Source organism: Dromiciops gliroides, chromosome 5, assembly GCF_019393635.1.
Source record: "Dromiciops gliroides isolate mDroGli1 chromosome 5, mDroGli1.pri, whole genome shotgun sequence".
NCBI lineage: Eukaryota > Metazoa > Chordata > Mammalia > Microbiotheria > Microbiotheriidae > Dromiciops > Dromiciops gliroides.
Genome location: NC_057865.1, coordinates 37,229,914 through 37,254,731, shown reverse-complemented (window position 1 = coordinate 37,254,731; position 24,818 = coordinate 37,229,914). Strand labels below are relative to the sequence as shown.

At 43.7% G+C, this 24,818-nt stretch overlaps 1 protein-coding gene across 3 annotated transcripts in view; it reads right to left on the bottom strand.

Moving 5' to 3' along the window:
* RFTN1 (raftlin, lipid raft linker 1) overlaps positions 1-24,818 on the bottom strand; it is a 205,681-nt gene that overhangs the window by 112,067 nt on the left and 68,796 nt on the right. For all 3 annotated transcript variants that reach the window (XM_043969256.1, XM_043969257.1, XM_043969258.1), the window contains exon 3: positions 9,560-9,746. In XM_043969256.1, coding sequence (XP_043825191.1) covers positions 9,560-9,746 — 187 coding nt within the window. The remainder of the gene's footprint in view (positions 1-9,559; positions 9,747-24,818) is intronic.

Sequence of the window (24,818 nt, the reverse complement as noted above, 5' to 3'; positions counted from 1 at the left end):
AGACAAAGGATGGAGGTGGTCATTTTATCGAAAGCAAGCAGGTAGCCCCTGAGAGAGTCCTTTGCCTGAGACCCAAGACAGACACTGATGATTTGGTCCCCAATATATCTTTCCGATCTCATCTCCCTCCATTCCCTACCATACACCCTGGCCCAATTTTTTTACTCTTGCTTTTCCCAAATCATGACTCGAGGTCTCCCACGTCTACTTTTACCTATACTTTTGCCTATAATGCCTTTCCCAAGATCTAACTCTGATGCTGTCTGTCCTCCTTGCTCTCCACCCCTCAGGTGCTGTTATCTGACCTGCTAGTACACCCTAAAGACCCAGGGCCTTTCCATCTGCCTTGCAGCTGTACCCTCTTATCTGTCACTTACTAAATGTGTGACTTTCAGCAAGTCACCGAACTTCCTGTGGCTTCAGTTTCTCTCCCATGAAAAACAAGGAGAAGAGGATGTACGGAATGACCTGTGAGTTCCCTTTCAGTTCTCAATCTCCAATCCTAAATTTAATGAGATCAGGGAAGGTGTCTAATTCTTCTGCGTAGCCTTCACAGTACCTAACACATAGCAAACCCTCAATAAATATTTGCTGAATTGAATTTACACTCGGAGGCAAATATAAAACGCATTTAAAGACAAACCAGTCCGATGAGCCACGACAAGCTTTAGTCATTATGGATCCTTCTGTTGGAAAACTATTTTTTCCAGCTGGAATTAGAACTGCTTGGCAGTGGAGGAGAGGGAAAGAAGTCTGTGAAGACCTGGAATAAAGCAACCTCAGTGCCTGAATTACATTTAAAATGGGAGAACAGAGAAAAAAGAAAAGAACCCATTAGTAAATATTCTATTTGAGAAATTACCCCCGATTGGGCATGCCCGACTCTCTGTGCCAATTCTTTCCTTGAAAATGGAGACAATCTCCAGGAAGTAGATAGGACATCACAGACAACTCTAATGACCTGAAGAGGCTTAGCACTCACGTGCACAATTTGTGTCTGTGTGGTTCTGTCCATTAGGGTAAAGAATGAAGCTTCACACAGACCACGACTAATTCCACACATCACTGGTGGGGGGCGGGTAGAGCACAGGTCGGAAAAACTCACTTAACCTGAGAGAATGTGGCTTCGTTCTGGCACATTAGACCAAGAAGTGCAAACACAGTAATTAACAGTGAATTCTGAAATTTCAACACGCTAGAAAAGGGTGTCACATCAGAGGGAAACAGGAAAAATAGATGGAATAAATTAAGACAACCCAGTGCCATGGAACTGGTGCTGAGGAGCTAGTAATGTGTGATGCTGGACAGCTCCGTGGTTGAGGAAGAGGGGGGGTTTGAGCATCCTGGGGGGTGATGATCTGTGCCCAACACCCAAAGAGGCTGGATAAAATAGGAATTCAAAAAAAGGAAAAGGCTGACATGGAGAAAAGAGGGAGGGGAGCGGAGGGAGAGAATATTCCTCTGTCATCTACTACAACCCTGGAATTCAATGCCTCTTTCTCTCGCTCAGCCTTCCAGGAGTTTTCTTTTTCTGCTCTCTGGGAATGGACCAATACCCCACTTCCAGGCTGTTAGGAGAAATCTGCTAGGAGAAGCTGTTGTTAATCTCCCCAGTACACTAACACATGCCAATCACTGTAAAACCCAGCGCTATTTTTCTCCCCCAAGTGTGATCACCTAATCAGCACACTCCCGGGCTGAGCCGCAGCCTCCCTGCAGGGGCAATTCTAGGCCATAGCCTGGTAGGGCCTGTCAGCCCCTGTGTATTTTGTTTAATTATGAAACCTCTTCTTGGAAGACCTATAATTCTCAGAAGAGGCTGAGTAATTGTTAAAATTAGACATGAAAAGATAGAGAACAGCTTAAAGAGGACACTCTCCTACAGTTTTCAAAGGATTTCTTTTTTCTCTCTCTCTCACTAGAGTTCAGAACTTAGAATTTAATTTCTTACTTTCCCAATTCTGCCCTTTTCAAATTCTACCTAAAATGTTTGCCCTGCCTATGTACTGCTAAAAGATCTTGAGATGTGGTTTTTTTGGTTTGTTTGGGTTTGGGGTTTTTTTGGCTCAAATTCAAGCCCATAATGATTTCCTTTCATCTGAATAATCATCTCTGGGATTTATCTGTTAAATTACAAGCACGGTTAAGACACCATAACATACCTGTCCCGGTACGCACATATTACATAATAATCAATTGATGAATACTTACTTACCTACTCTACCCGAGGCCCTGCACTAGATGCTAAGGATACAAATACAAAATCGAAAGTAGGGTTTGCCTGCAACAAGCTTATATTTTAGCCAAGGGAGAGAACATGTGTATAGATAACAAGGGCGATCCCACGGGGCACACTCTCAGTTGACTTTCTTGGGAATTTGGGACCTGCTCCCAGCCACGCAGTGACCCTGTGCTGCATTTTGGAATGACGTGGTAGATCCCAAGTGCCCTTCCCCACTATCTGACAATGACAAGGGGCAGAGTGTTGGGTCAATTAAAAATAGAGGTGCCTTCTGCCTCTGGTTCCCTTTCTGAGACACTTCATGTGGCCTCACAGTTATGGGGAAGGGTTGGCCTTTCTCTAGCTCAGCAGATGTGTCCACTAGACAGCTAGTGCAGGGGCTCTCAGCTCTATAAATTTGAGTCTGGACCCCTGATGATATTTTCCTCTTTTATGTCTCTTAATAAGGGTCTGTCCCAAGATGGACACTTTCAGGGTTGGAGGTGAGTTCAAGAGGTGCAGAGAACCTGGGTCAGAGCTGAACAGCAGCAGAAAGGAGTCTGTGGAGAGGATGACTTCCAACCAGAAAATCAGCCCAAGACTGGCCACTTTATGAGCCAACATATACGTAGGAGTTGTTTGGAGACTGCAGAGCCCAGGTGAAATGTACTCTGCCTAATAAGCAATCCTGAAAACTGCTTTATTGTCCATGAGGTTTATGTAGCAGCCTCCCGACAAATGGTGATCATAGTTGGAGGCCAAGTGAGTGAATCTTGTTTTAAATCGTTCTGCTAATGCTCGCTGTGAATCTTGTGTGTAGAGTGTTACCCTTCCATACCTAATTTGTACTATACAATGAGTATCTTTTAGCCTCCCCTTCTGGGGGGAAATCCTACATGAAAACTGTAATTTAAACTTTGACTCTGAAGTACTGGGGTGAGGGTTTAACAAACCAGAGTGGGGAAAAGGGATCCTAACCCCTATTATTAGAGACCCAGGTTGCCCCAAGACTGAACCAAGTCAGAAGAGAGGGTCACTGTAATCCTTGTGGGCCGGGGGCAGCTAGGTGGCGCAATGGATAAAGCACCAGCCCTGCATTCAGAAGGACCTGAGTTCAAATCCAGCCTCAGACACTTGACACTTACTAGCTGTGTGACCTTGGGCAAGTCACTTAACCCTCATTGCCCTGCCCCCCCAAAAAAAATCCTTGTGGACCCAGCAGAGGGTATTTAATGATCAAGGCACAAAAAAACCTAGAAAAAGAGACTGGAGACAGATTATGAAGGGCTTTAAATTACAAACAAAAAAAGTTAATATTGGATCCCCAAAGCAATAGGGTGACACTGAAGTCTGTTGAGTAGGGAAGGGATTTGAGCTTTAGGAAAACCAATTAGAGGGGCAGCCAGGTGTTACAGTAGATAAAGCACCAGCCCTGGATTCAGGAGGACCTGAATTAAAATCCGGTCTCAGACACTTGACACTTACTAGCTGTGTGATCCTGGGCAAGCCACTTAACCCTCATTGCCCTGCAGAAAAGAAAGAAAGAAAGAAAGAAAGAAAGAAAGAAAGAAAGAAAGAAAGAAAGAAAGAAAGAAAGAAAGAAAGAAAGAAAGAAAGAAAGAAAGAAAGAAAGAAAGAAAGAAAGAAAGAAAGAAAGAAAGAAAGAAAGAAAGAAAGAAAGAAAGAAAGAAAGAAAGAAAGAAAGAAAGAAAGAAAGAAAGAAAGAAAGAAAGAAAGAAAGAAAGAAAGAAAGAAAGAAAGAAAGAAAGAAAGAAAGAAAGAAAGAAAGAAAGAAAGAAAGAAAGAAAGAAAGAAAGAAAGAAAGAAAGAAAGAAAGAAAGAAAGAAAGAAAGAAAGAAAGAAAGAAAGAAAGAAAGAAAGAAAGAAAGAAAGAAAGAAAGAAAGAAAGAAAGAAAGAAAGAAAGAAAGAAAGAAAGAAAGAAAGAAAGAAAGAAAGAAAGAAAGAAAGAAAGAAAGAAAGAAAGAAAGAAAGAAAGAAAGAAAGAAAGAAAGAAAGAAAGAAAGAAAGAAAGAAAGAAAGAAAGAAAGAAAGAAAGAAAGAAAGAAAGAAAGAAAGAAAGAAAGAAAGAAAGAAAGAAAGAAAGAAAGAAAGAAAGAAAGAAAGAAAGAAAGAAAGAAAGAAAGAAAGAAAGAAAGAAAGAAAGAGAAAAGGAAAATCAATTGGGAGTATGTGAAGGATGATGAAGAGAGGGGAGAGACCTGAGGCAGGTAGACCTATCAAGAGATTATCCAATTGTCTAAGTCTGAGGGAATGAGGTCCTTAACCAGAGGGGCAGCCATGTGAGTAGGGAAGAGAGAGGGATGGATGTAACTGACATCATGGTGTTCATGAGCACATTGTGGCAGTACAAAACAGTTATGCAACGCATGAGACAGTATCTGGTATCAGAGTAAGGCCCCTTGGGAAGTCAGGCTTCTTGTGAATTCTGCTCTACTGCAACAAAAATTTTGAAAATAATTTTTATTCATATCTGGGCTTTTTTAAAATCACAAAATCTCTCCCAGTATCCTTCCTTCTCCTTTCTCTCCGAGAGCCACCCCAGATAACAAATAATATTTCTTTAAAAAGAAAAAAAATCAGCAAAACTGATCAATAACATCAAAAAAGTCTAAAAATATGTGCTGCAAACTCCTCACATAGACCTTCTACCTCTACAAAGGGGTGTCTCTCAACCAATTTTTTAAATGGAGTTACGGCATATTTTTTTTCTTAGATTAGATTTAGGATTGAAATAGGGGAGAATTACCGCCTAGCCAAAGCACACAGCGATACAGAGGAAGAGGACTCCCCTGGGGTGTGCCCATTGCCAGACCTATTTGTAATCCGGAAAACAACACTGCTTTTAATTCCATGTCGATCACTGCATTATCTGACATGAAGTGCCACCAAGGGAGAGGCCAGCAGCAGCAGCGTGGGGCCTGTGAGGTCTTCAGATGAGTGCTGGCTGACTTAAGGCTCAGATTTCAAGTAGAAGGTCAATCTCTAATGGAGTGACCAACTAGGTCCAACTGGCTGCAGGCCACTATGGATATTTGCATTTAAAAAAATTCTTAGATAAATGTATGCTCCCCAAGAGTATCCAGGTCAAATTATTTAACCTCATTAGAGCTCTTTCCTCGATGGTAAAACAAGGGGGCTTCTGGGGTCCTGTCCAGCTCTACAGATGGGATCCCAGGCTCTTTTGACTTTGGTTTTCTCCATGGCCCTGCAAGGCTAGCTCCCCAACTAGGCCCCACCTGCTCCCATCCCTACTCCGCACACACTCCCGTCACAACAGTGATGCTATTAGGGGACCTCATGGTCCCCCGTGGTATGGGGGCCCTTTCTACATGTTGATGCTACTATCCCCCAAAACTGTGGGCTCAGGAGATGAATACGAGACATGAAAAGTCCCAACCCCTACATAATTCTATGTCTTTAGATGGCTATCGGCCTTTGCAATAGGGCAGAAGCCACAACTAATCACAGCAGATTTGGCCTCAGCCCTAAGTTGGCTGACTGTCAAAAACTGGCACCTTCTATCAAACAGGACCACAATTTGGGGCACCCCCATTTGCTTTGCTCAAAGTCTGGGCCCTGATCAAATCTACAAACTCTCCGAGAGCCGATTTCTGGTGTCTATAATCATCAAGGTCTTTTTTTTTTTTAAGTTAATTTTTGGAAAATTGATCAGACTGACACATTTGGGAATTTTTCACATAGTCACTCTCCAACAAACCCCTCCCTTGCCAGCAGATAGTATTTTACATTATAGCGAAGCATCCAAAGGAGAAAGTGAAACAAAAAACACTTGATTTATCAGCTGAGAATGGAATGATCCTATTAGCAGAGAAGAGGGAAGCCATATGGAGCCAACATTGGTCGCTGTATCTCAGCTGAGTGCAGTCCCAAGATTATAGACCAGGGCGGGAAGAGACACCCAGAGCTATCTAATTCAACTCCATCTTACAGATAAGGAAACTGAGGCCTAGAGGGGGAAGTGATTTGCCCCAAATCACACATGTAGTAAGTTTCAAGAGTCAGGATTTGAATTCAGGTCTTTTGGCTTCAAATCTGGCCCTATTCCCACAATGCCGTGCTGGTCTTTGAATATTTCATTATATCCACTTACTGTAATTTGATCGGCCGTTCTCCAATCGATAAGTGCATTCTTTGTTTGTAGCTTTTTACTACTGTAAGAAGTGTGCGGGTTATTTTTAAAAGTAGTAAGGGAAGGAATCTATTTCTAGGAAAGCTTACCCAGCCCCCAGAGGGAATTCTGGCTAGATGAGCACTTAGGGAGCTAATCTGTACTCATGGGATGAGGCTGCTTGGTCCTACTTTCCAAAGAGTCAGTAAGGTACTATGGAAAGAGTGCTGGTTCTGGGTTCAAATCCCACCTCTGATGATTAATATCAGTGTGACCTTGGCCAAGACAACTTCCCAGGGCCTCAATTTTCTAAACTCTAAAATAAGGGGATTAGACCATATATTCATACCAACTACACTGGCTTCAACACCCCAAGTTTTAACAAGCTACTTCTTATTATTGCTCTTTAAAGTCCTGAGCTGGGTAAGTTTGCTAATGAACTTACAGCTGGACTGGTCATAAATCAGGGTTTATCTATCGCAAAACATAACTTCTCATTAGCTGTTGTCTCCTCTGCAAATTCTATGACCAGGCTTCAAGACTTCCTTTTGAGATTAGCTCTCCAAATTTGATTTCACTTAAGCTCTCCAAAAACAGTCAGTATATAGTGACTCTTTATCCATCAGACCCTTTGGTAGATTTCACAAAGAACTACAATTTTTAAAAATTAAAAAAAAAAAGAAATATGATTTTAATTGTGTCTGCTAAGGCTTAATCACATAAAGAAGACTTGTCTTGTTTTTGAATTGGGGTGGGAGGGTTGTTTTGTTTTTTCGCTATATAAACTCCCAATTGATAAAGAAAAAATTCTAATGTGCCCTATGGGGATTTGTTTATTTTTTTTGGTGGTTGGTTTTTTTTTTAATGTATTTTATCATTTCATGATGTAAAACATATGGCTTTCAGATTTACAAGGAAAGAATGTATTTGTACTTTTCATTACCATACAAATACCTCTCTGCTGACTCCCATCATAACCAGCAGGGAAAACTCCCCTAATCAGTTGTCATCATGCCTGGGAGTGACCTATACACATTTTGATTTCTTCCCATTTGGGAAGGGAAGTCCTCTAACAACCAGCTTACACAAGGTCATGGGGTCTTTATTTTTCTCTGAGTCTGTGTAGTAAACACTTAGAAAGTTATGGGAAATAACCTTGAGAAGTCAGCTGGTCAACTCTCCTGCCTCTAGGTCAAGGATTCTTCATTTTTAGGGGGCCATGGTCCCCCCCCCCATCACCGGCAAACCAGTGAATACTATGGACACCTTCTCTGAAAGTTGGTGGGCCTATGTTCATAGGTGAAGGAAACACTAAATTTCAATTAGGGGTTGGTGATAATTAAGATGCTATTTTTACCCATCCAAACTCACAAACTCCATGAAATCTATCCGTGTACCGCTTGTCCATAGACTCAAATTAAGAATCCCTCCTACTTAGGCTGAAGGGCATCCAGATGCAGAGAATGGCCAGTCCCTTTCCCAAGGGGAAATATCACAACAGCACTTCTATATTTTGCGGCATCCCAACTAGATTGTCCAGTACCAAAGGTCTTCATCATGTCTAAACTAAGATGGTTTCCTCTGGGCATCATCAATCCCCTCCTCTCATGTTATCCTCAATGGGAATGAGGAACAGGAGTTCATCCTCCCCCTCAGACCAAGCATGGCTCCCAGAGACTAGCCTTCTTCTTAAGGAAAACTTGAGGGAGAACATGCTTTCAGCTGAGGCAAGAGAGGAGGGCTTCGCAAAGTAGGGGGGGGGTTCCTGACTAAGCCTTGGGAGGGAGAAGATTCTGCAAGGCAGATACTAGGAGGATGGCTTGGGGAAAAACAAGGAGGTGAGAAACGTCGATCAGAGATCGGGGAGCGCTATCCTACTGTGGAACGGAGAGTGCATGAAGGCAAGGATGAGAAACGAGGCTGGAAAGGTGGGGACTGGAACCAGATCGTGAAGGGTCTTTCTAGCCCATGCTGACAGTACCCAAAGGAGCAGTGTCTGAGTAGTCTGAGTAGTAAGAATACAGAATGCTCTCTGTGTTTTGGGGGGGCTCATGGGATAACACAACTGCCAACTCTTGGTTATCTAGCCTGCCCTCACGCAGCTCTGTAACCACCCTGAGGAGTCAATAATATCTCTCCTTCCTCCCTCCTCTTCTTCTTCCTCCTTTTCCTCTCTCTCTTCCTCCTGCCTTCTCTCTCTCCTCCCTGCTTTCTTCTCCCTCTTTCCTCCCACTCCTATCTGTCTCTGTCTCTCTCTCTTCCTCTTCCTCTTCCTCATCTGAGTTACTATTATCTGTGTATTTCCTTTCTCCCCCATCTTCCCCCACCTTAGGAATAAGCTGCTTGAGGAAAGAGAGATCCTGGCTTGCATATGTTCAAGCCAACCACTGAAGCTTGCCAGAGTTCAGTTTCCCAGTGTACTGTGGTGGAAAGAGTGCTGAATTTATAGTCAAAGGCCCTGGGCTCAGATCCTGGCTGCATCACCTCGGTCAAATCAGTTAAATTCCCTGGGACTTGGTTTCCTTAAATGTAAAATGAGTGGGCTGGCTGCAATGCTCTCAAGGTCTGACTCTCTCTCTCCAAATCAATGATCCTTTGACCTCCAAGGTCCCAGGTCCCTTCAAGCTCTATGATCCTCTGATGATGGGATTTTAAAAATCTATTTATCCCCACTACCTGACACATAGTAGGTACTTAATGGATCTTAATCAAATTGAATGATTCCCTTCTCGATTGATTTGTAGGACCTCTGGAAATTTAAACATCCTGTTATAATTTGGGGCAACTGTTAGGTTTATGTGAATCCTCAGGAATACCTTTTCCTGTTCTCCCTTTTCAGATTAATAGCCTTCTCCTCCAGTTCCATCCTTCTGGGAGGACATCACTTCAAAGTAAACATTTTTCTAGCTAAGCTTAATCCAATAAATAACAAAAAGAAAGGGACATCGAAGGACCCTGTGCTCGAGCTGTCAGGCAGAGAGTTTGGTTTTCATTACAGGACATTCTAACGTGGGCTAGAGGCCAAGCGATGGAGGAACAAGGAAGAAGGACTCTAGTCTCGCCCACCTGGCCCGGCCAACATCAGCAATGACCACAAGGCAGGTGCTCTCCTGCCCAAGCGGACACCAAGGCACCAGGACCCGGCTCCTCGGTGTGAGCCCCTATCCCGGGGCTATGGCAGACCCACCTCTCGGTTTTCTTGATCAGCACAGCCCGGAAGATCTGCTCCTGGGGGGTCTTCTCTCTCTCGTCCGTGGGCTGCACGAAGGGGTGGAGGGTGACGAGGGTGAAGCCCTGCTGGTATAGCTCCTGAAGCTGCGTGGGCAGATCCCGCAAGGAGGAGAGCCGCACCGCCGAGGATCGCGGGAGTTCCACTAGAACAGAGCGGAGGAGACACTGATCAGTATCGCCAACTACCACCTAGGGGGCCTCTTCCTAGCAAAGCCTGGGCCCCCGCAAACGTCCTCCCCAAGGACCAGCTTCTTCAGCAACAATCTGGTTCTTCCTAAGGAATCCGAGACTCTTTTAACAAATTATCTTCAAAGAGTCATTAGGAGTGGGCTGCCCGATTCTTCCATTTTCCATCTCACGGGAACATATGAGATCCACCTCTCCCTTTAACCTTTACATAGCCTTCTGCCATTTTGGGGGGAGGGGGTCCAACTTTATAACATGATGACTCAACAGGGGCAGCTAGGTGGTGCAGTGGATAAAGCACTGGCCCTGGAGTCAGGAGGACCTGAGTTCAAATCCAGCCTCAGACACTTGACACTTACTAGCTGTGTGACCCTGGGCAAGTCACTTAACCCTCACTGCTGCACAAAAAAACCCCAAACAAACAAAACCCAAGATGACTCAAGCCCAGTTGAGTTTCTGAGAAATCATATCTCCTATCAGGCACTGCGGTCCCCCCTCCCCGCCACCTCCCCCTTCCCCCCAACTTCCATCAACAACAAAAGTACTTTTATGGAAAGAATCTACCATCATGATTCACTCCGAGGAAGAGCTGAACATCCGGGACCTGACCCCAGTGAACAATAGCGGCAAGTGAAGCCAGACGAGTAATCTTTTAATGTGCAAGAAAATCCCTGGGAGCTTAAGGACAAGCTTCTGGACGAGCATTCCCAAACCCAGACGAGATCTGCAAGGGTCCCTCCCTGGCCATCAGTCAGGAACGGATCCTCCAACAATCACGGGCCCGCGTTCCTGCTGTGGTGAGGAGATTACTGGGCTGCTGGGTCTGGTCTGCTCACACAGGGCGCAGACACAGGGCTCTCTTCTGGGAATCCTGGGGATGGATGCGGATGGGCCCCTGTCTGTCCACACTGCTGTATATTCCGTGTTCTCCGACTGCGTGAAGAGCATCTGTGAACCATTAAGCATCGGGCCTCAAGCTCGCTCCCAATTAAAAGGTCATGTCAACCGGTCTCCAAGACTTAATCTTTTTTTAAACTTGGGATGTTTTGCAAGCATTCTTCCTCCACTTCCCATTCCCTCTTCACCTCTCCGCCCCTGCCCCCCTTCCAACCTCCTCCCAAAGATTTGGCTGTTTTCTACGCAGCCCTTTGGGTTCAAATCTTGCCTCTGCTATTATTACCACCTAGGTGACTTGGAATGAGTTTGTCTCAGTTTCCTCAACCTTGCAGGGTCACTATGAGGTTTACAGTGTGCCTGCACACAGTAGGTGTCACATAAATGCGTATTCCCTTCCCCTTCCTTCCCCAGGTCTCAGTTTCCCCTCTGTAAAAAGAGGAGACTGAACCAGATGGCTTCTGAGGCCCCTTCCAGCTTTAAGGCCACCATCCCAGAATCCTCTTCACTCTACCTTCAAACAGAATGCAAGCTCAGTGCAAGGAGGGTCGCTTTATTCTCTGTTCGTGCATCTCCAGTGCTTAGCATGGTAGCAGGGGCCCAGAAAGCACTTAACGAGTCCTTCCCCTTGGGTTGACGAAGTCTTACTTCTACAGGGGCACCCCTCCCTCCTCCAACCCTCTCCTCAATCAGGTCACCCACACCCGGGCTCAGTAATCATGGCACCAAGTACAGAATCAACCAGTTCAATGCTTTGTTGTTGGAGGTTTCTTCAATATCCAGTCCTGAAGGGTCTGCTGCGCGCCAGGCTCCCGACATACAAAGACTCTGCATTCTACTGGGAGGAAGGAAACTAGCACCAACAGCCAGGGCAGTGGGTGTGTGAGGAAGGTTTGGGGAGCAGCGTCTCCTAAGCTCAGCCTTGGAGGAAGATCAAGTTTGTAAGGGGTGAGGCGGGGAAGGGAAGGAGATGCAGGTCCAGCTGGGGAAAGAGTGAACAGTCCTGAATATAGACTCTGTGTGTGTGCATGTGTGTGTGCGCACGTGCACAGGGGAATCATGAGAGGTGAGTCTGGAGAGGCCGACGGGAGCCGGATGACAGGCGGTCTTAAATACCAGATGGAGGAGCGCGTGTGGTTTTTTTAATCCTAGAGATTTTTAAACATTTTTGACCTGGTCAGTCCTGTGGTCATGGGAAAATATTTCAGCAACTGTAGGGAGGATGGAATGGAGAGGGGAGAAAGATAGGAAGCATTCAGTTATCCTGGCATAGAATGAATGAGGAAGGCCTGAACCAAATCAGTGGTCATGAGAATGGAGAAAGTGGGATGTCAGGAGAGTGGAGGGATATGGGATGTCAGGAGAGTAGAGGAAAGTGGGATGTCAGGAGAATGGGTGTAAGGGGGTGTCAGGAGAATAGAGGGAAGGGGGGATATCAGGAGAATACAGGGAAGGGGGGATATCAGGAGAATGAGGGAAGGGAGATGTCAGGAGAAGGGTGAAAGGGGGGTGTCAGGAAAATGGAGGAAAGGAGGATGTCAGGAGAATGAGGGAAGGGAAGGCAGAGGTCACATAAGTAATATGAAGTAAGAATTAAAACAACTTGGCACCCATAAAATACAAAGGTCAGAAAACATTTTGCAATTCCAAAGAGAGAGCTTTGCTCAGGCTGTTGTAAGGTTACGGCTCCAGATGGGCACACACAGACTTCTGGAGCCGACCCAATGTGGTGATTAAGATACAAGGACAAATAAATCCTGACCCTCCATCTCACTCCCATGCAGACAAACCCCTTGGTAGCACAGATGACATGAGCCCTTTGGCTTCCAAGGCTTCTCGGGTTCAGCTACTGAGACTACGGCCTTAAATAACCTGAGCGGCTGCAAACAGACAAATTCCCTGGTTTCACTGTTACTGCTAATAACAAAAATAAAGCACAGAATGAATCTGCTGCTTTCTGGTGGGCCCATCAATTTCAACCTTCCTACCTGCTTCCCCACACTCACCCCTCGCTGCCCAGCAAGTCCACACCCAAAGACTGGCTTCTTCCACACGGTTTTCTGCCAGCACAGGACACTGTGAGACATAGACTACTGAGGGGGAAGGGTAGGCTGTGTGAATGGCTGTCATTGGCCCTGTCAAACCAGGCTCAAATGATGACAGCTGACATTTACTAGGTACTTTGCTTACATGATCTCATTTGAGTCACAGAACAATCCTGGGAAACGGGCGCTACCCCCCCTTTTACGGATGAAAAATCTGAGGTGCAAAACCTTGAACTACGGGCATACAACCAGTACTTCAATTTAATTCAATTCGTCATACATTTATTAATATTATGTGCTGGGCTTATATCATATCATATTATATTAATATTACTATGCTTGACCTGAAGAATACAACAGGAAAAAAAAATGAGACCAGTCCCTGACCTCAAGGGGATTCTGTTTAACTGGGGAAGTAACATATTCTCAGATAATTACTTCGTAATTGAAAGGGGGATGGGGGGAGGATGAGGGAGGGTGTAGACATAATTGCTAAAACATGGGAGGAAGATTAAGAAAAACCAAATGTAGCACAGAGGTGAAATTCCAACCCAGGTCTTTCCAACTCTAAATCTAGCCCTGTCTACTATGACAAAGGACTATGACCCTATGCAATTTAAAAAATAGAATAAAACCTCATAGTCTAAGGAATAGGGGGAAAATACCGTTAATTTTTCTGTATCTAATTTCCAGCTAGCAAGAGGTCATTTGATACCTCTGAAATGCTGGTCTCCCGTGGGAGGTCACATGGGCTCATGATTGTCGGCTAGGATACTGTTATTGTCAGAAGAGTCAATTAAGAGCCTACTATGTGTGCTAGGAATTGTGCTAGGCTGAGGATACAAAAACAAAGACTGTAACAATTCCTGCCCTCAATAGGCTTATAGTCTTTTCATTCAAAAGGGGGAAAACGTGTATATATGCATATATATGTAAATGTCTGTATACATATATAGAGTTCATGCCTGTACACACACACACACACACACACACACACACACACAGGTGTCAGAGAAGCTGAGTGCAGGACATTGGCGTACATCTGCATCTCTCCCCTCCCTCCCTCCTTTTACAATCCTCGGCCACACCACACAATACACTGTCCTATTCGCTAACTGTTCTGCAGGTAAACTGTCTCACCTACCCAATGAGTTGGCAAATTCTTGCCTGAGTTTTCTGCTTACACAGTGCTAAGTAAAACACATTCTATTAGAAGCCCAATGAGTTAGTTTTGGGGAAGAACTGAATGACCTCTAAGGAAGAAGGCTTTCCTGCTTAAAACCCCCGTGCCCAGTAAGGTCCAAGAATCAACATTTGCACATATTTGAAACAAGGCCTAATTTCCTAGTTTGTGCCACTTCCACGCTCGTATAAAAGTCAACAGACATAAAATAAATAGTTCTGAGCTAAGTGGACATGGTTATATTCTGTGTTGCTTAAAAATATTATTCTATCTCTGCGGCTCAACCACCAACAATTTCCTCTTTGCATCCTAATGCTGAGAAGACACTTTTTGGGGGACATGATCCTAAAAAATCTCTGGAAACAGGATTTTTTTTTTAATTACACAAGAAACAAACCACAATGCCAAGAACTGAAGCCATGGCAGGCCGGAGAGGGGGGAAACCAGTAACCCACAGGCTCCCAAATTTCTAAACACTCCTGGGGAAAAATCAGGTTCTCTTTTTTTCTCCTCTTCCTACCGTTATATTTTGCTTCTCAAAAACAGACTGCGGTGCTATTCATTGTCTCAATTAAGCCTTTCTGGAGGACACTCTCCACCTTGCTGGGCCTCAGAACATCAGGATTCCGAGAGTTCGACTGCAGACACAAGAAAGCCACCGCTGTCGCTTGTAATTGCCTATTTTTACCCAACATTACAAAGGCCCCAGAAGAGCCCGGCTGGTGCTGCAGTTCCTTGAAGCATCCTGCCAAGCAACGGTCTACAACTGCAACTTAATCCCTCCAAAGCGTTCCTTCGTTGGCCTAATTATGTTTGTTGGCCCTTCGTCTGCGCCAAATGTGGCAGTGTGACAGAGAGACCCTATTCCCTCCAACACAGTTTTCTTAAGCTCCCATCAAAATGGTCATATCTTCATGAAATCAATACAACTTTTATCAGGTACCCAGTGTGTGCAGAGCAGATAGAAGGTTGAGATCAAACACCATTCTTGCACTCAAAGAACTTACAGTCTAGTAGACGGTTAAGATTTATAGGCAGGTAACTATAATACATCAAAATACAGGATGCCAAGGAAAAGGCTATGTCGAGTCTCAGAGAGAAGGAGAATCGAATACTTGTCTTACAACACTGGCAAAAACAAATTGACTGGTTTTCCCGTGTCATTACTGGGTTTTGACCACACTGTGGAAAGTTATCCTTAAGAGCATGAACAAAAGGATGATTAAATATGTTTTCTTCTCCAGCCTGTCTAAAGTAAACTTTCCAACTCCCCTCCTTTCTACCTCAAAAATTCCTTAGGCAGCTAGGTGGCGCAGTGGAGAGAGCACCGGCCCTGGAGTCAGGAGGACCTGAGTTCAAATCCGGCCTCAGCCACTTGACACTTACTAGCTGTGGGACCCTGGGCAAGTCACTTAGCCCCCATTGCCTCACCAAAAATAAATAAATTAATTTTTTTTTAATTCCTTAGGTCTTCAGGAACCCTCTCTTCCTTCTCTCTTGGCATGCTCCTTCTGCATTCCAAGGTTAATCCTGTCCCCTGGGCCCTTGGATTTCAACCCTTCTATCTCTTCCAGGTCCTAGTTCCATTGATTGTTCCTTCTCTCTCTTGTCTTTTCAGACTCGCTCCTTTCTTCCATCTACAAACAGATTTGACTTATTCTTATCTTTAAAAAGATATTTTTAAGCCTTCCAATGGCTACCACCGCACCTCTCCCTCCCTTCTAACTTAATGAAAGAGGATCCTACAGACTCTTGCTCACACTTACTCCTCAACCCTCTCCCACCTCCAGCTTCTATCCAATCCCCCTTCCCCATTCCTATACTTGACTGAACTCTTCTCTAAGTGGTCATCAGTGACTTCCTAATTGACAAATTGAACGGTCTTATTTAGAGCAGGCAAGTATCAAGGTGGATAAAGCGCCAGGCCTGAAGTCAGAAAGACCTGAGTTCAAATCTGGCCTCAGACACTTTTTATCTACATGATCCTGGGCAAGTCATTTCACCCTGCTTGCCTCAGTTTCCTCATCTGTAAAATGAGCTGGAGAAGGAAATGGCAAACCCCTCCATCATTATCTTTACCCAGAAAATCCCAAATGGAATCACAAAGAGCAGGCCACAGCTGATATGACATTCAATAAAAATCGTCTCCTTTGAGTCCTTATCCAACCTCATTTATTAAGCCACAATAAAAAGCCAAAATGTTACAGTGCCTGCCTGCCTGCCTGCCCTCAAGGAGTTTGCATTCTATGGGGAAGATGACACATACCTGCATTAGATATTCAAAAGATAAGCCTCTTGGGAATTGAGATCCTTTTGTTTAAATACACCTTTAATGCCAGCAAAGAGCCCCTACACAGCAGGTACTGAATAAATACTCATCCCAATGTAAGTTCCTCCCTGCTGACAGCACCATCTTCCACCCCCATAGCTTTGCACAGTCTGTCCCCGATGCCTGGGGTGCACTCCCCTCCTCATCTTTGCCCCAACAGCCCCTTGCTTCCTTCTGTCATGGGAGGATTATGGGCCCCGGTCACCCCAACAATTCTCTGGGGGGTTCAAGGAACCTTTTCCTTGAAACCTCAGGGGTTTTCCCTTGAAATCAAGTAGGCCTCTCCTTGAACACAATCAAGGACACACACACTCACCTAACGGGGATAAGCGGCACAGATTGAACTGAGCATGCTCCAGGACCATCACCCCACATTCCAGTCCTCCTAAGCATCTGGATGAGGTAATCCAGGAGAAGACCACCTGGAACCGCCCATCAGCAGACTGCTTAGACCCATCAGGACAAAGTTGACACCCACCACCAGATCTCTCACGAGGGATTCTTCCTACCACAGCGCAACGCGGGAAGACCACCAGCCCCTCACCCAATAAGAGACTCTTACCCACCCCCCATCGAAACCCTATAAAATGGCACCCCACAAGTCAGTTGGGGGGAAGCGTTTTGTTCTGGCAAAACCTTCCTCCCGGCCGGTTTCTCTTGTACCCCAATAAACCTGTTCTCTTATTCCTGATTAGGTCTTGTTCGAGAGTGTAATTCTTTACAGAGGAATCCTAAGGACCCACGTGCTTTCTCCTATCGGCTTTCCCCATATCACTTCAAAACTCAAGACAGAGCATCACCTTCCACGTAAGGCCCTTCCTCATTCCCACAAGGCTGCCGCTCCCTGAAAACATCACCTTTAGGGCTTAAAAACTGCACTAAGACTTCTGGGACACCCTGGCTAGTTTATGTAAGCACAAGGTATCTCCCCACACAGAAGGCAGGCGAACTGCTTTTCTGTGTTTTCTATCCCAAGTACCTAACACAGCATCTAGTACACAGTAGGTGCTTAATTGATGCTGGCTAACCGAATAGCCACCCTACAGCCCTGTGAGGTTGGCAAAGCAGTAGTATCTCACTTGATCCTCCCAACAGCCCTGTGGAGTAGGCGCCATTATCTCCACTTTACAGATAGGGAAATGGTGGTCCTCCATCATAAGACAGTTAATAGCAAAGACAAAAACAGGTCTTCTCGCTCCAAACCCAGGAATGCTTTCGACCAGACTGTCCTTCCTGCTGATACTCATTTGTTGAAAGAAGAAAGGAACAAAACACTAAAATCATTTCTTTATGCTTTGGGAAATCAAATACTCTGCTGGTTAATCAGAGAGTCATAGATAGAGTGCGATGTGACTAATTAAACACAGCTGTTAACACCAAAAAAAAAAAAAAATGGGATCACCAATTGGTGGCTCTGAAATTTTAAGAGCAGTCATAGCTAACGTTCATGTAACACTTACTATATGTCAGGCATCATGCTAAACACTTTACAAGTGTTATCTCATTTGATCCTTACAACAACCCAAGGAGGCAGACACTCTTCTCTTCCACCTTTTACTGTTGTGGAAACTGAGGCAAACAAAACAACTTGTCCAAAGTCATACAGCTAGTAAATATTTGAGACTGGGTTTGAAATGAATGAAAGAAAAAGGGAACAAGCATTTATTAAGCGCCTACTATGTGCTAGGCATCGTGCTAAGCACTTGATAAATATATATCATTTGACCAATTACTCAAGATTCTCTTTTCTTTTTTTGTTTGTTTTTTGCGGGGCAATGAGGGTTAAGTGACTTGCCCAGGGTCACACAGCTAGTTAAGTGTCAAGTGTCTGAGGCCGGATTTGAACTCAGGTCCTCCTGAATCCAGGGCTGGTGCTTTATCCACTGAGCCACCTAGCTGCCCCCTCAAGATTCTCTAGAAGCTTTGGTGGTTAGTGGAAATCAATTAATCAATCAACATGTGTTGTTCAGTTGCGTCTGACTTTCCATGAGCCCATCTGGGGTGTTCTTGGCAGAGATGCTGGAATGGTTTACCACTTCTTTCTCCAGCTCATTTTACAGATGAGGAAACTGAGGTCAACAGGGTTAAGTGACTTGTCTAGGGTCACTTGACTAGGAAGTGTAAGAGGCAATATTTGAACTCAGGTCTTCCTGACTCCAGACCCAGTGCTGTATCTATCCACTGCACCATTTAGTTGCTCTCCTAAAAGCCAGGCACTGTCCTAGATGTGGGAAAACCAAGTGCAAAGAATGAAACAATCAATAAGACTGCATTCTAATGAGGAAAATAACAAGTACGTATAAGAATGTGTATAGGAAGAGGCCAGTTAGGTGGCAAAGTGGATAAAGCACCAGTCCTGGATTCAGGAGGACCAGAGTTCAAATCCGGCCACAGACACTTGACACTTCCTAGCTATGTGACCCTGGGCAAGTCACTTAAAGCTCACTGCCCCTACAAAAACACACACACACAAAAACGAATGTGTATAGCATAAAATAAAGTATATATATTTATGCATAGTTTATATATTTGTGTGTATATATATGTATAAGTACATACACACAAATGAATCATAAAATTATAGAAAAAAGAAAGGGGACTTTGAAACCTTCTAGTCTAACACCCTCATTTTACAGGTAAAAAGTCTAAGGACCAAGGAAGTTAAGTGATTTGCCTAAGGTTATTTTTATTTATATTTGTGTGTATACATATATACACACATATACATATAAATCAGTGCTATATATTACATATAATACATTTATTACATTTTTATATTTGCTTACTGTTTTTCTATTATATATGTATATTTGTATTATATGCATATGTGTGAACACATAAAATGTATGCATACATATTTCGTATGTATATAAAACATTAAGCAAAATATATGTATGTATATGTGTTTGTGCATGCATGCATGTGTGTATATGTATGAAAAACACATTAGGCAAATCACTTAATCTTGTGTGTGTGTGTGTGTGTGTGTGTGTATGTATTTACCCCAGGTTATAAAAAATCAGAGGTAAGACGTGAATTCGGGTTGTCCCCGGTCTCCAGAGCCACCATACTCCACCGCCTTCCAAATCAATCCGTCTGAGTCTGATTAATCAGAAGAGTCACAGGGGATTCTCTAGCAAAACAGGCTCAACCAGGATGGAGAGAAAGAAGGTTGGTGTGGGTGGATGCAGAATATGCACATCAGCTGTGAATACTGATCAAAGCTATAACCATGCCCCAGTTCTCTAGACAACTTCCATTGAGAAAACATAACCAAGATTCATAAAATAATACTTTTTAATGATATATTAAAGACCATGCTGTCTGGAAAAAGCAACCCGATAATACATGAATATTAAAAAAAGACAACTGGCTGCAAACCGAGTCCAAGATCTTGACAGAATCCTTCATTAACTTAAAAGCCTTCATGGGGGAACGAGGCGGGGCAGATATTCCAAGAACCCTAATTCTTTAGAACTTCTAACCCAACCGGCTCAAAATAAAACCAAGGAACAGCTTAGAATGAGTCAGACGAAAGGCTAGTTATTAATATTTTATGTCATTTTTTTCCTTAATTGATTATGGTAACTGACACTCTCGATAGTTTTCTTTTGGCTTTGAAAGAGGGCATAATAAACTATTTCCATCAAAGAGTAGTCACTAATGAATATGTAAGAATAATATGGAAATTAAGCCATTTGGACTATTCAGCAGCAAGACCCCCATATGTATTTTTATGACAAGTTCTAATAAGCTTTAATAAAAGTACTCGAAATTGAAAATAGAGCACGGAACAGGGTAATTAGAGAAGGCATTGAAGCAGGGGATGAGAAAAAAAGTCTGCTTTCATAATAGGTACCTTTGTTGAACATTTCTATCTCACCTAAGTGTATAATTTCTCTCTGTTATCTTTCCAGAGGGAGAGAAGGATCATGCGTGCATGTGTGTGCGTGTGCGTGTGCATGTGTGTGTGTGTTTGGTGGATATAAAATCCTACTAAAAAGTATCCTGCAAACCTTCTTCTAACATACATTTTAATCACTCAATTAAATTTTGCCCCAATCTGGGTGTCATGTCTAAAAAGGGGCATGGATACCCTAGAGGGCATCTGGGTGGTCTCAATGTTGTGTGCCTCTAAATGATTTTGTGTTGTTTTGGAAGCAATACTATTGTTTATGTGTAATTTTGTCATCCTGCTCTAGATTTTGTTGCAAATGAGTCTGTATTCAAAACTGGTGTCAGCCTCGGTTGCCATGCCCCCGTTAGAATGTGAGATGATGGAGAATACAGATTGTTTCATTCTTTGTATTTGCCTCCCCAGTTCTAACATGGTGCCTGGCACACAGTCGTCACATAATAAATGCCTACTGATTGACCCTGCTGCTTGGCAAGCAGATGATGTGTCTGTTGGCTAAAAGCAGCTTCTGGGGTCTTTTGGCCTCCTTGATATGTCAGTTATCTTTTACCAATTAAGCTTTTCTAAGAAATAGTGATTTTCAAAGCTGATCCAGATCATCCCAGGCACATCTGAAGGTGAAACTGGTAAGAGAACAACAAATATATGTGAAATGGAACAGATCTGCCAACATTTTTACAGTAAACAACCATGTTTGGATCCCAGCACCTCAGTATTTCACGTGCCACGCTCTAAGTGTGCTTAAAAAAATGAAGCTGGTTAGAGTAGCTGATTGAACCAACTGATTTTAAAACAGAAAAATCCCAAAAGAATATAAAAATTGTATTTTTACCCCAAAGAGGAAAACTGATAAGATGTAACCTCCAATATTCTATTCTAATGCCTCATAGGTGAGTCTGAGTTCTCTCAGGCTCACCAGAGAAGTACAAGTTATGGACAAATTCTACATAATCTGGAGAGGCTTTAAGTATAATTCTCAGCAACAGACTGAATTAATCTGAGGTCCAGCCAAGCCAAGCATAGAAAGACTCAGCAGCAGCAAGCTAGCCATTAGGGGATGATGAGTCATATGGCCACGGTGACCCAAGAAACGAAGGACAGAAAATGTGACCCCTTTCCACTTCTTCAGTGAGGGTAGTAGGATGGTATAAATGACATAATTTTTAGGCCATCTACAAACATGAACTGAAATACGGGAATTCTGAATGTAAGAAGAGTCAATGTTGTACGAGAGAAAGTACCCTGGATTTGTAGTCAGAGGGTCTGAGTTCAAATCCAGTCTCCATCACTTTTTACATGTAGAATGTTGGGCAGGTTCTCTCAACCTCTCTTTGGACCTCAGTTTCCTTAACTGTCAAATGAAGGCATTAGAGTAGATGCTTTCAAAGTTCCCTTCCAGATATAAATCTATGATGCTGAGAATCTCATGAAAAGCTTACCCATTACTGGAAGAAGTGAACCACATGAAAATTCATGTTCTCACTATAAAAGAAACAAGAAGGCTGGAAAAGTTAGTGATCACAGGTTGTCCTCACAGACAACTAAAGGCATTGGCAGAGATGGTTTCATGGTATCACTTAAAGACATTAAGGGGGGCAGCTAGATGACTCACTGGCCCTGGATTCAGGAAGACCTGAGTTCAAATCCGTCCTCAGACACTTGACACTTACTAGCTGTGTGACCCTGGGCAAGTCACTTAACCCTCATTGCCCACTTCCCCAAAAAAGGCATTAAGGGCTGCTTCATCTTCCCTTTTTAGTATCCATGATGAGACAGCGATAAGTTTAGGGTGTGGGCTTGTGCCAAGTTTCATATTCTTACTGGTTCATGTGATACTCCTTCCTTCACTCTTTCATAATTCCCCATTTTCTACTTAATGGGTTTCAGAACAGCTCATACACGCCATGTGTCTTTCCATCGCCCTGTGGGTGAAATTAATTTTCAGTTCTTCAGCAATTCGCATGTGGCGCATCAAACCAACATGGCAGAGTGGACAGAGTGCCCTACTTTAAATCAGGAAGATACGGGTTCAAACTCTGCCTGGGATCCTTATTAACTGTGTGTCCCTGAGCAAACCCACTTAACTTCTCTGGACTTCAGCTCCTAATATGTAAAATGCAAGGGCTGGATTCAGTGGTACCCACAGTCTCGTCCGGCTATTTAAATCTATCATTCTATAACCAAGTAGGTCAATGGCATTTAAAAAAATGCGGGTCTTTGTTTTAGGGAGAAAATTGGGATCATTAAAAAGGCTTTATAAATTTCCCAGATTTGTCCTTGTTCTGTTCAAATCTAGGTCCTATTCAGTGTCATTTTCAGCGTCTGTCCCAGATATACTTAATGATCTCAGTGCATATAATGGTCCACACCACAGACAAAAGGGTCATAGGTTTCGAGCTGGAAGCAAATTTAGAGGCCACCTAGCCCAAACTCTTCATTTCATTTGGGAAACTGAGGCTCATGGAGGTCAGCTGCCTCGTCCAAGTCCTCTGGTTCCAAACTAATTGTTCCTTCTATTGTAACTATCGCCTTCTTCATCCACTTGGTTTTTCCTGAATGGATAGTTAAACCAAACTCTTCTGAGTGGTTCTGGGGCTAATCCTACAGGCTCTATGATGTTCTAGAGCTTGGCATAACCAGCACAGCGTAATTCACAAACAGGAGCCATTTTGAGCATGCCCGTTTAACCCTTACCCACAGGGGACTCATACTCATCTGCTCAAAGACTCTTGCCTTGGCTATGCAGACAAATCCAAATGAGTGATGCTTCTTTTTAACTCGCCATCCTAGAGATATACTATGCTAAGTACCATTATCACATGAACTATTCATGAGACTTAACAAAAAAGCTTCCCAGCCCTTAAGTGTATTTTAATGCCATGGATATTATTCCTTTATATGGAACATAACAAAAGACTCGACAAAACAACATGCCCAAGAACAACAGGGCCACGTATTCGTGGTTTCTTTCTTCTTCTTTTTTTTAGGCTCTAAAAATGGTTTCCACACCTGCATTCTCAGTTTTGCATGAACAATTACCCATGCCCATGCAAAAACTCCCAAATTGGTGCATGAAAATAGAATATTGTGCATACGAATGGAACGGGCTCATGTTTCGCTCACCAATTTGCATGTAAAATTGTCATCAGCAGGATCAAATTTATTTTCTCCACATGCAAGAAATAAGACATATGGAGCCTGGAGGGGCAGAGTTTAAGGACAGTTTGGTTCCTAAGGCTTCCTGAAGCACTATGGGCATGTGGTTCTTGGTGCTGTTTTGGGATCCTATGTATCTGTGGGCTTCACAAATGTGCCTGACCATTTATTCCAGTGGGAGAGAAGACTGGGGCAATGAATTCAAGAAAGAACAAGGTTCTTTTGTGCGTGTGAATAAAGGACAATGAAAATCACCTCCCAGCCTAGAGGCTTGAGAGAAGATGGTCAGACAGGAGAGAAGCAACATTTCTTCCTGACATGGTGCCTTTAAATGAAAATGGATCTCTGTCTCCCATGTCGAAGACTCGGTCTACTTGGCCCCAAGGATAGAACGAGGTGAAAAGTGAAAAAGGGGATTTTTAAAATTGATGTAGAGAAAAACTTTCCAAGGATTAGGGAAATCCCAAAGCAGATTGGTCTGCTTGGGGAAGTCCTGGATTGTCCCTCTCCTGAGGTCATCAAGCAAAGATGGGGATATTGTCGAGGGGATTCCTGGTAAAATATGTCTTGAACAGGGTGACCCCAAAAGCTTTCTTATTCTTCAAGTTTGCACAAGCACAAAACGCAGGGCTAGAAACTTTGGCAACTGGGTAGAGTGGGTGGGAGAAGTCCACTTGGGATCCTGGCGGGGATAAAGTGAATCTTGGGATATCTCAGGCTTTCCTGGCCACTGAAGGCTCAGGAAAGAGGCCCTTGCCCCTTCTGCCACAGGGGCAGGGTGGATGGGTAAGGAAGCAGTGCCCTCTAAATTCTCCACCTTAGGATAAAGCCCCAGAGGCTCCACCCAAGTTACAACACTGTACAGACACTTAGGCTATACCTATAAAGTATTCCTTAATTTGGGGGTGACAGACCACTGAAATGGGCCCCCCAGGAGAATGTCCATGGGGAGTCTCATTTAAGAGAATAAACAGCCACATGGGAGACATTCAGCTGCCTGTAGAATTGGGTCAGAATCTCTATCATCATATGCAATCTGACCATTGTAATTATAAGGTAGAATAAAATCTAATCAAGCCAATGGTCATTTACCTAGGACACCATGCCCTTCAAAGTGTCTGCTATTACCCACCCAAGTAAATGTCTTAAAATAAAAATTAAACTTGAATCTGGCAAATTTAAAGCCCACTTTTCCCATTGGTTTTAACTAAATGAGGTTTTACCACTGTCACCCTCAGCATCACCAGCATTTACAAATATCACATCCTCACATCAGCCCTAGGGATATAGATGCTATTATCACCCCCTTTTGACAGATGAGGAAACTGAGGCCCCTCAAAGTGCGGTCCCCCTGGGCAGAGACCTTTTGAAATATCCCCTCTTAAGTGCACCCTGTCAACCCCCTCCTACTGAGTTTTCTGCAGGATGATCTCAGTAAGTTGGCTCCTCTCCCCCGACATATACATATGGCTGTTCTGCCAACAAACTGCCCTCTCAGAGTCGAGC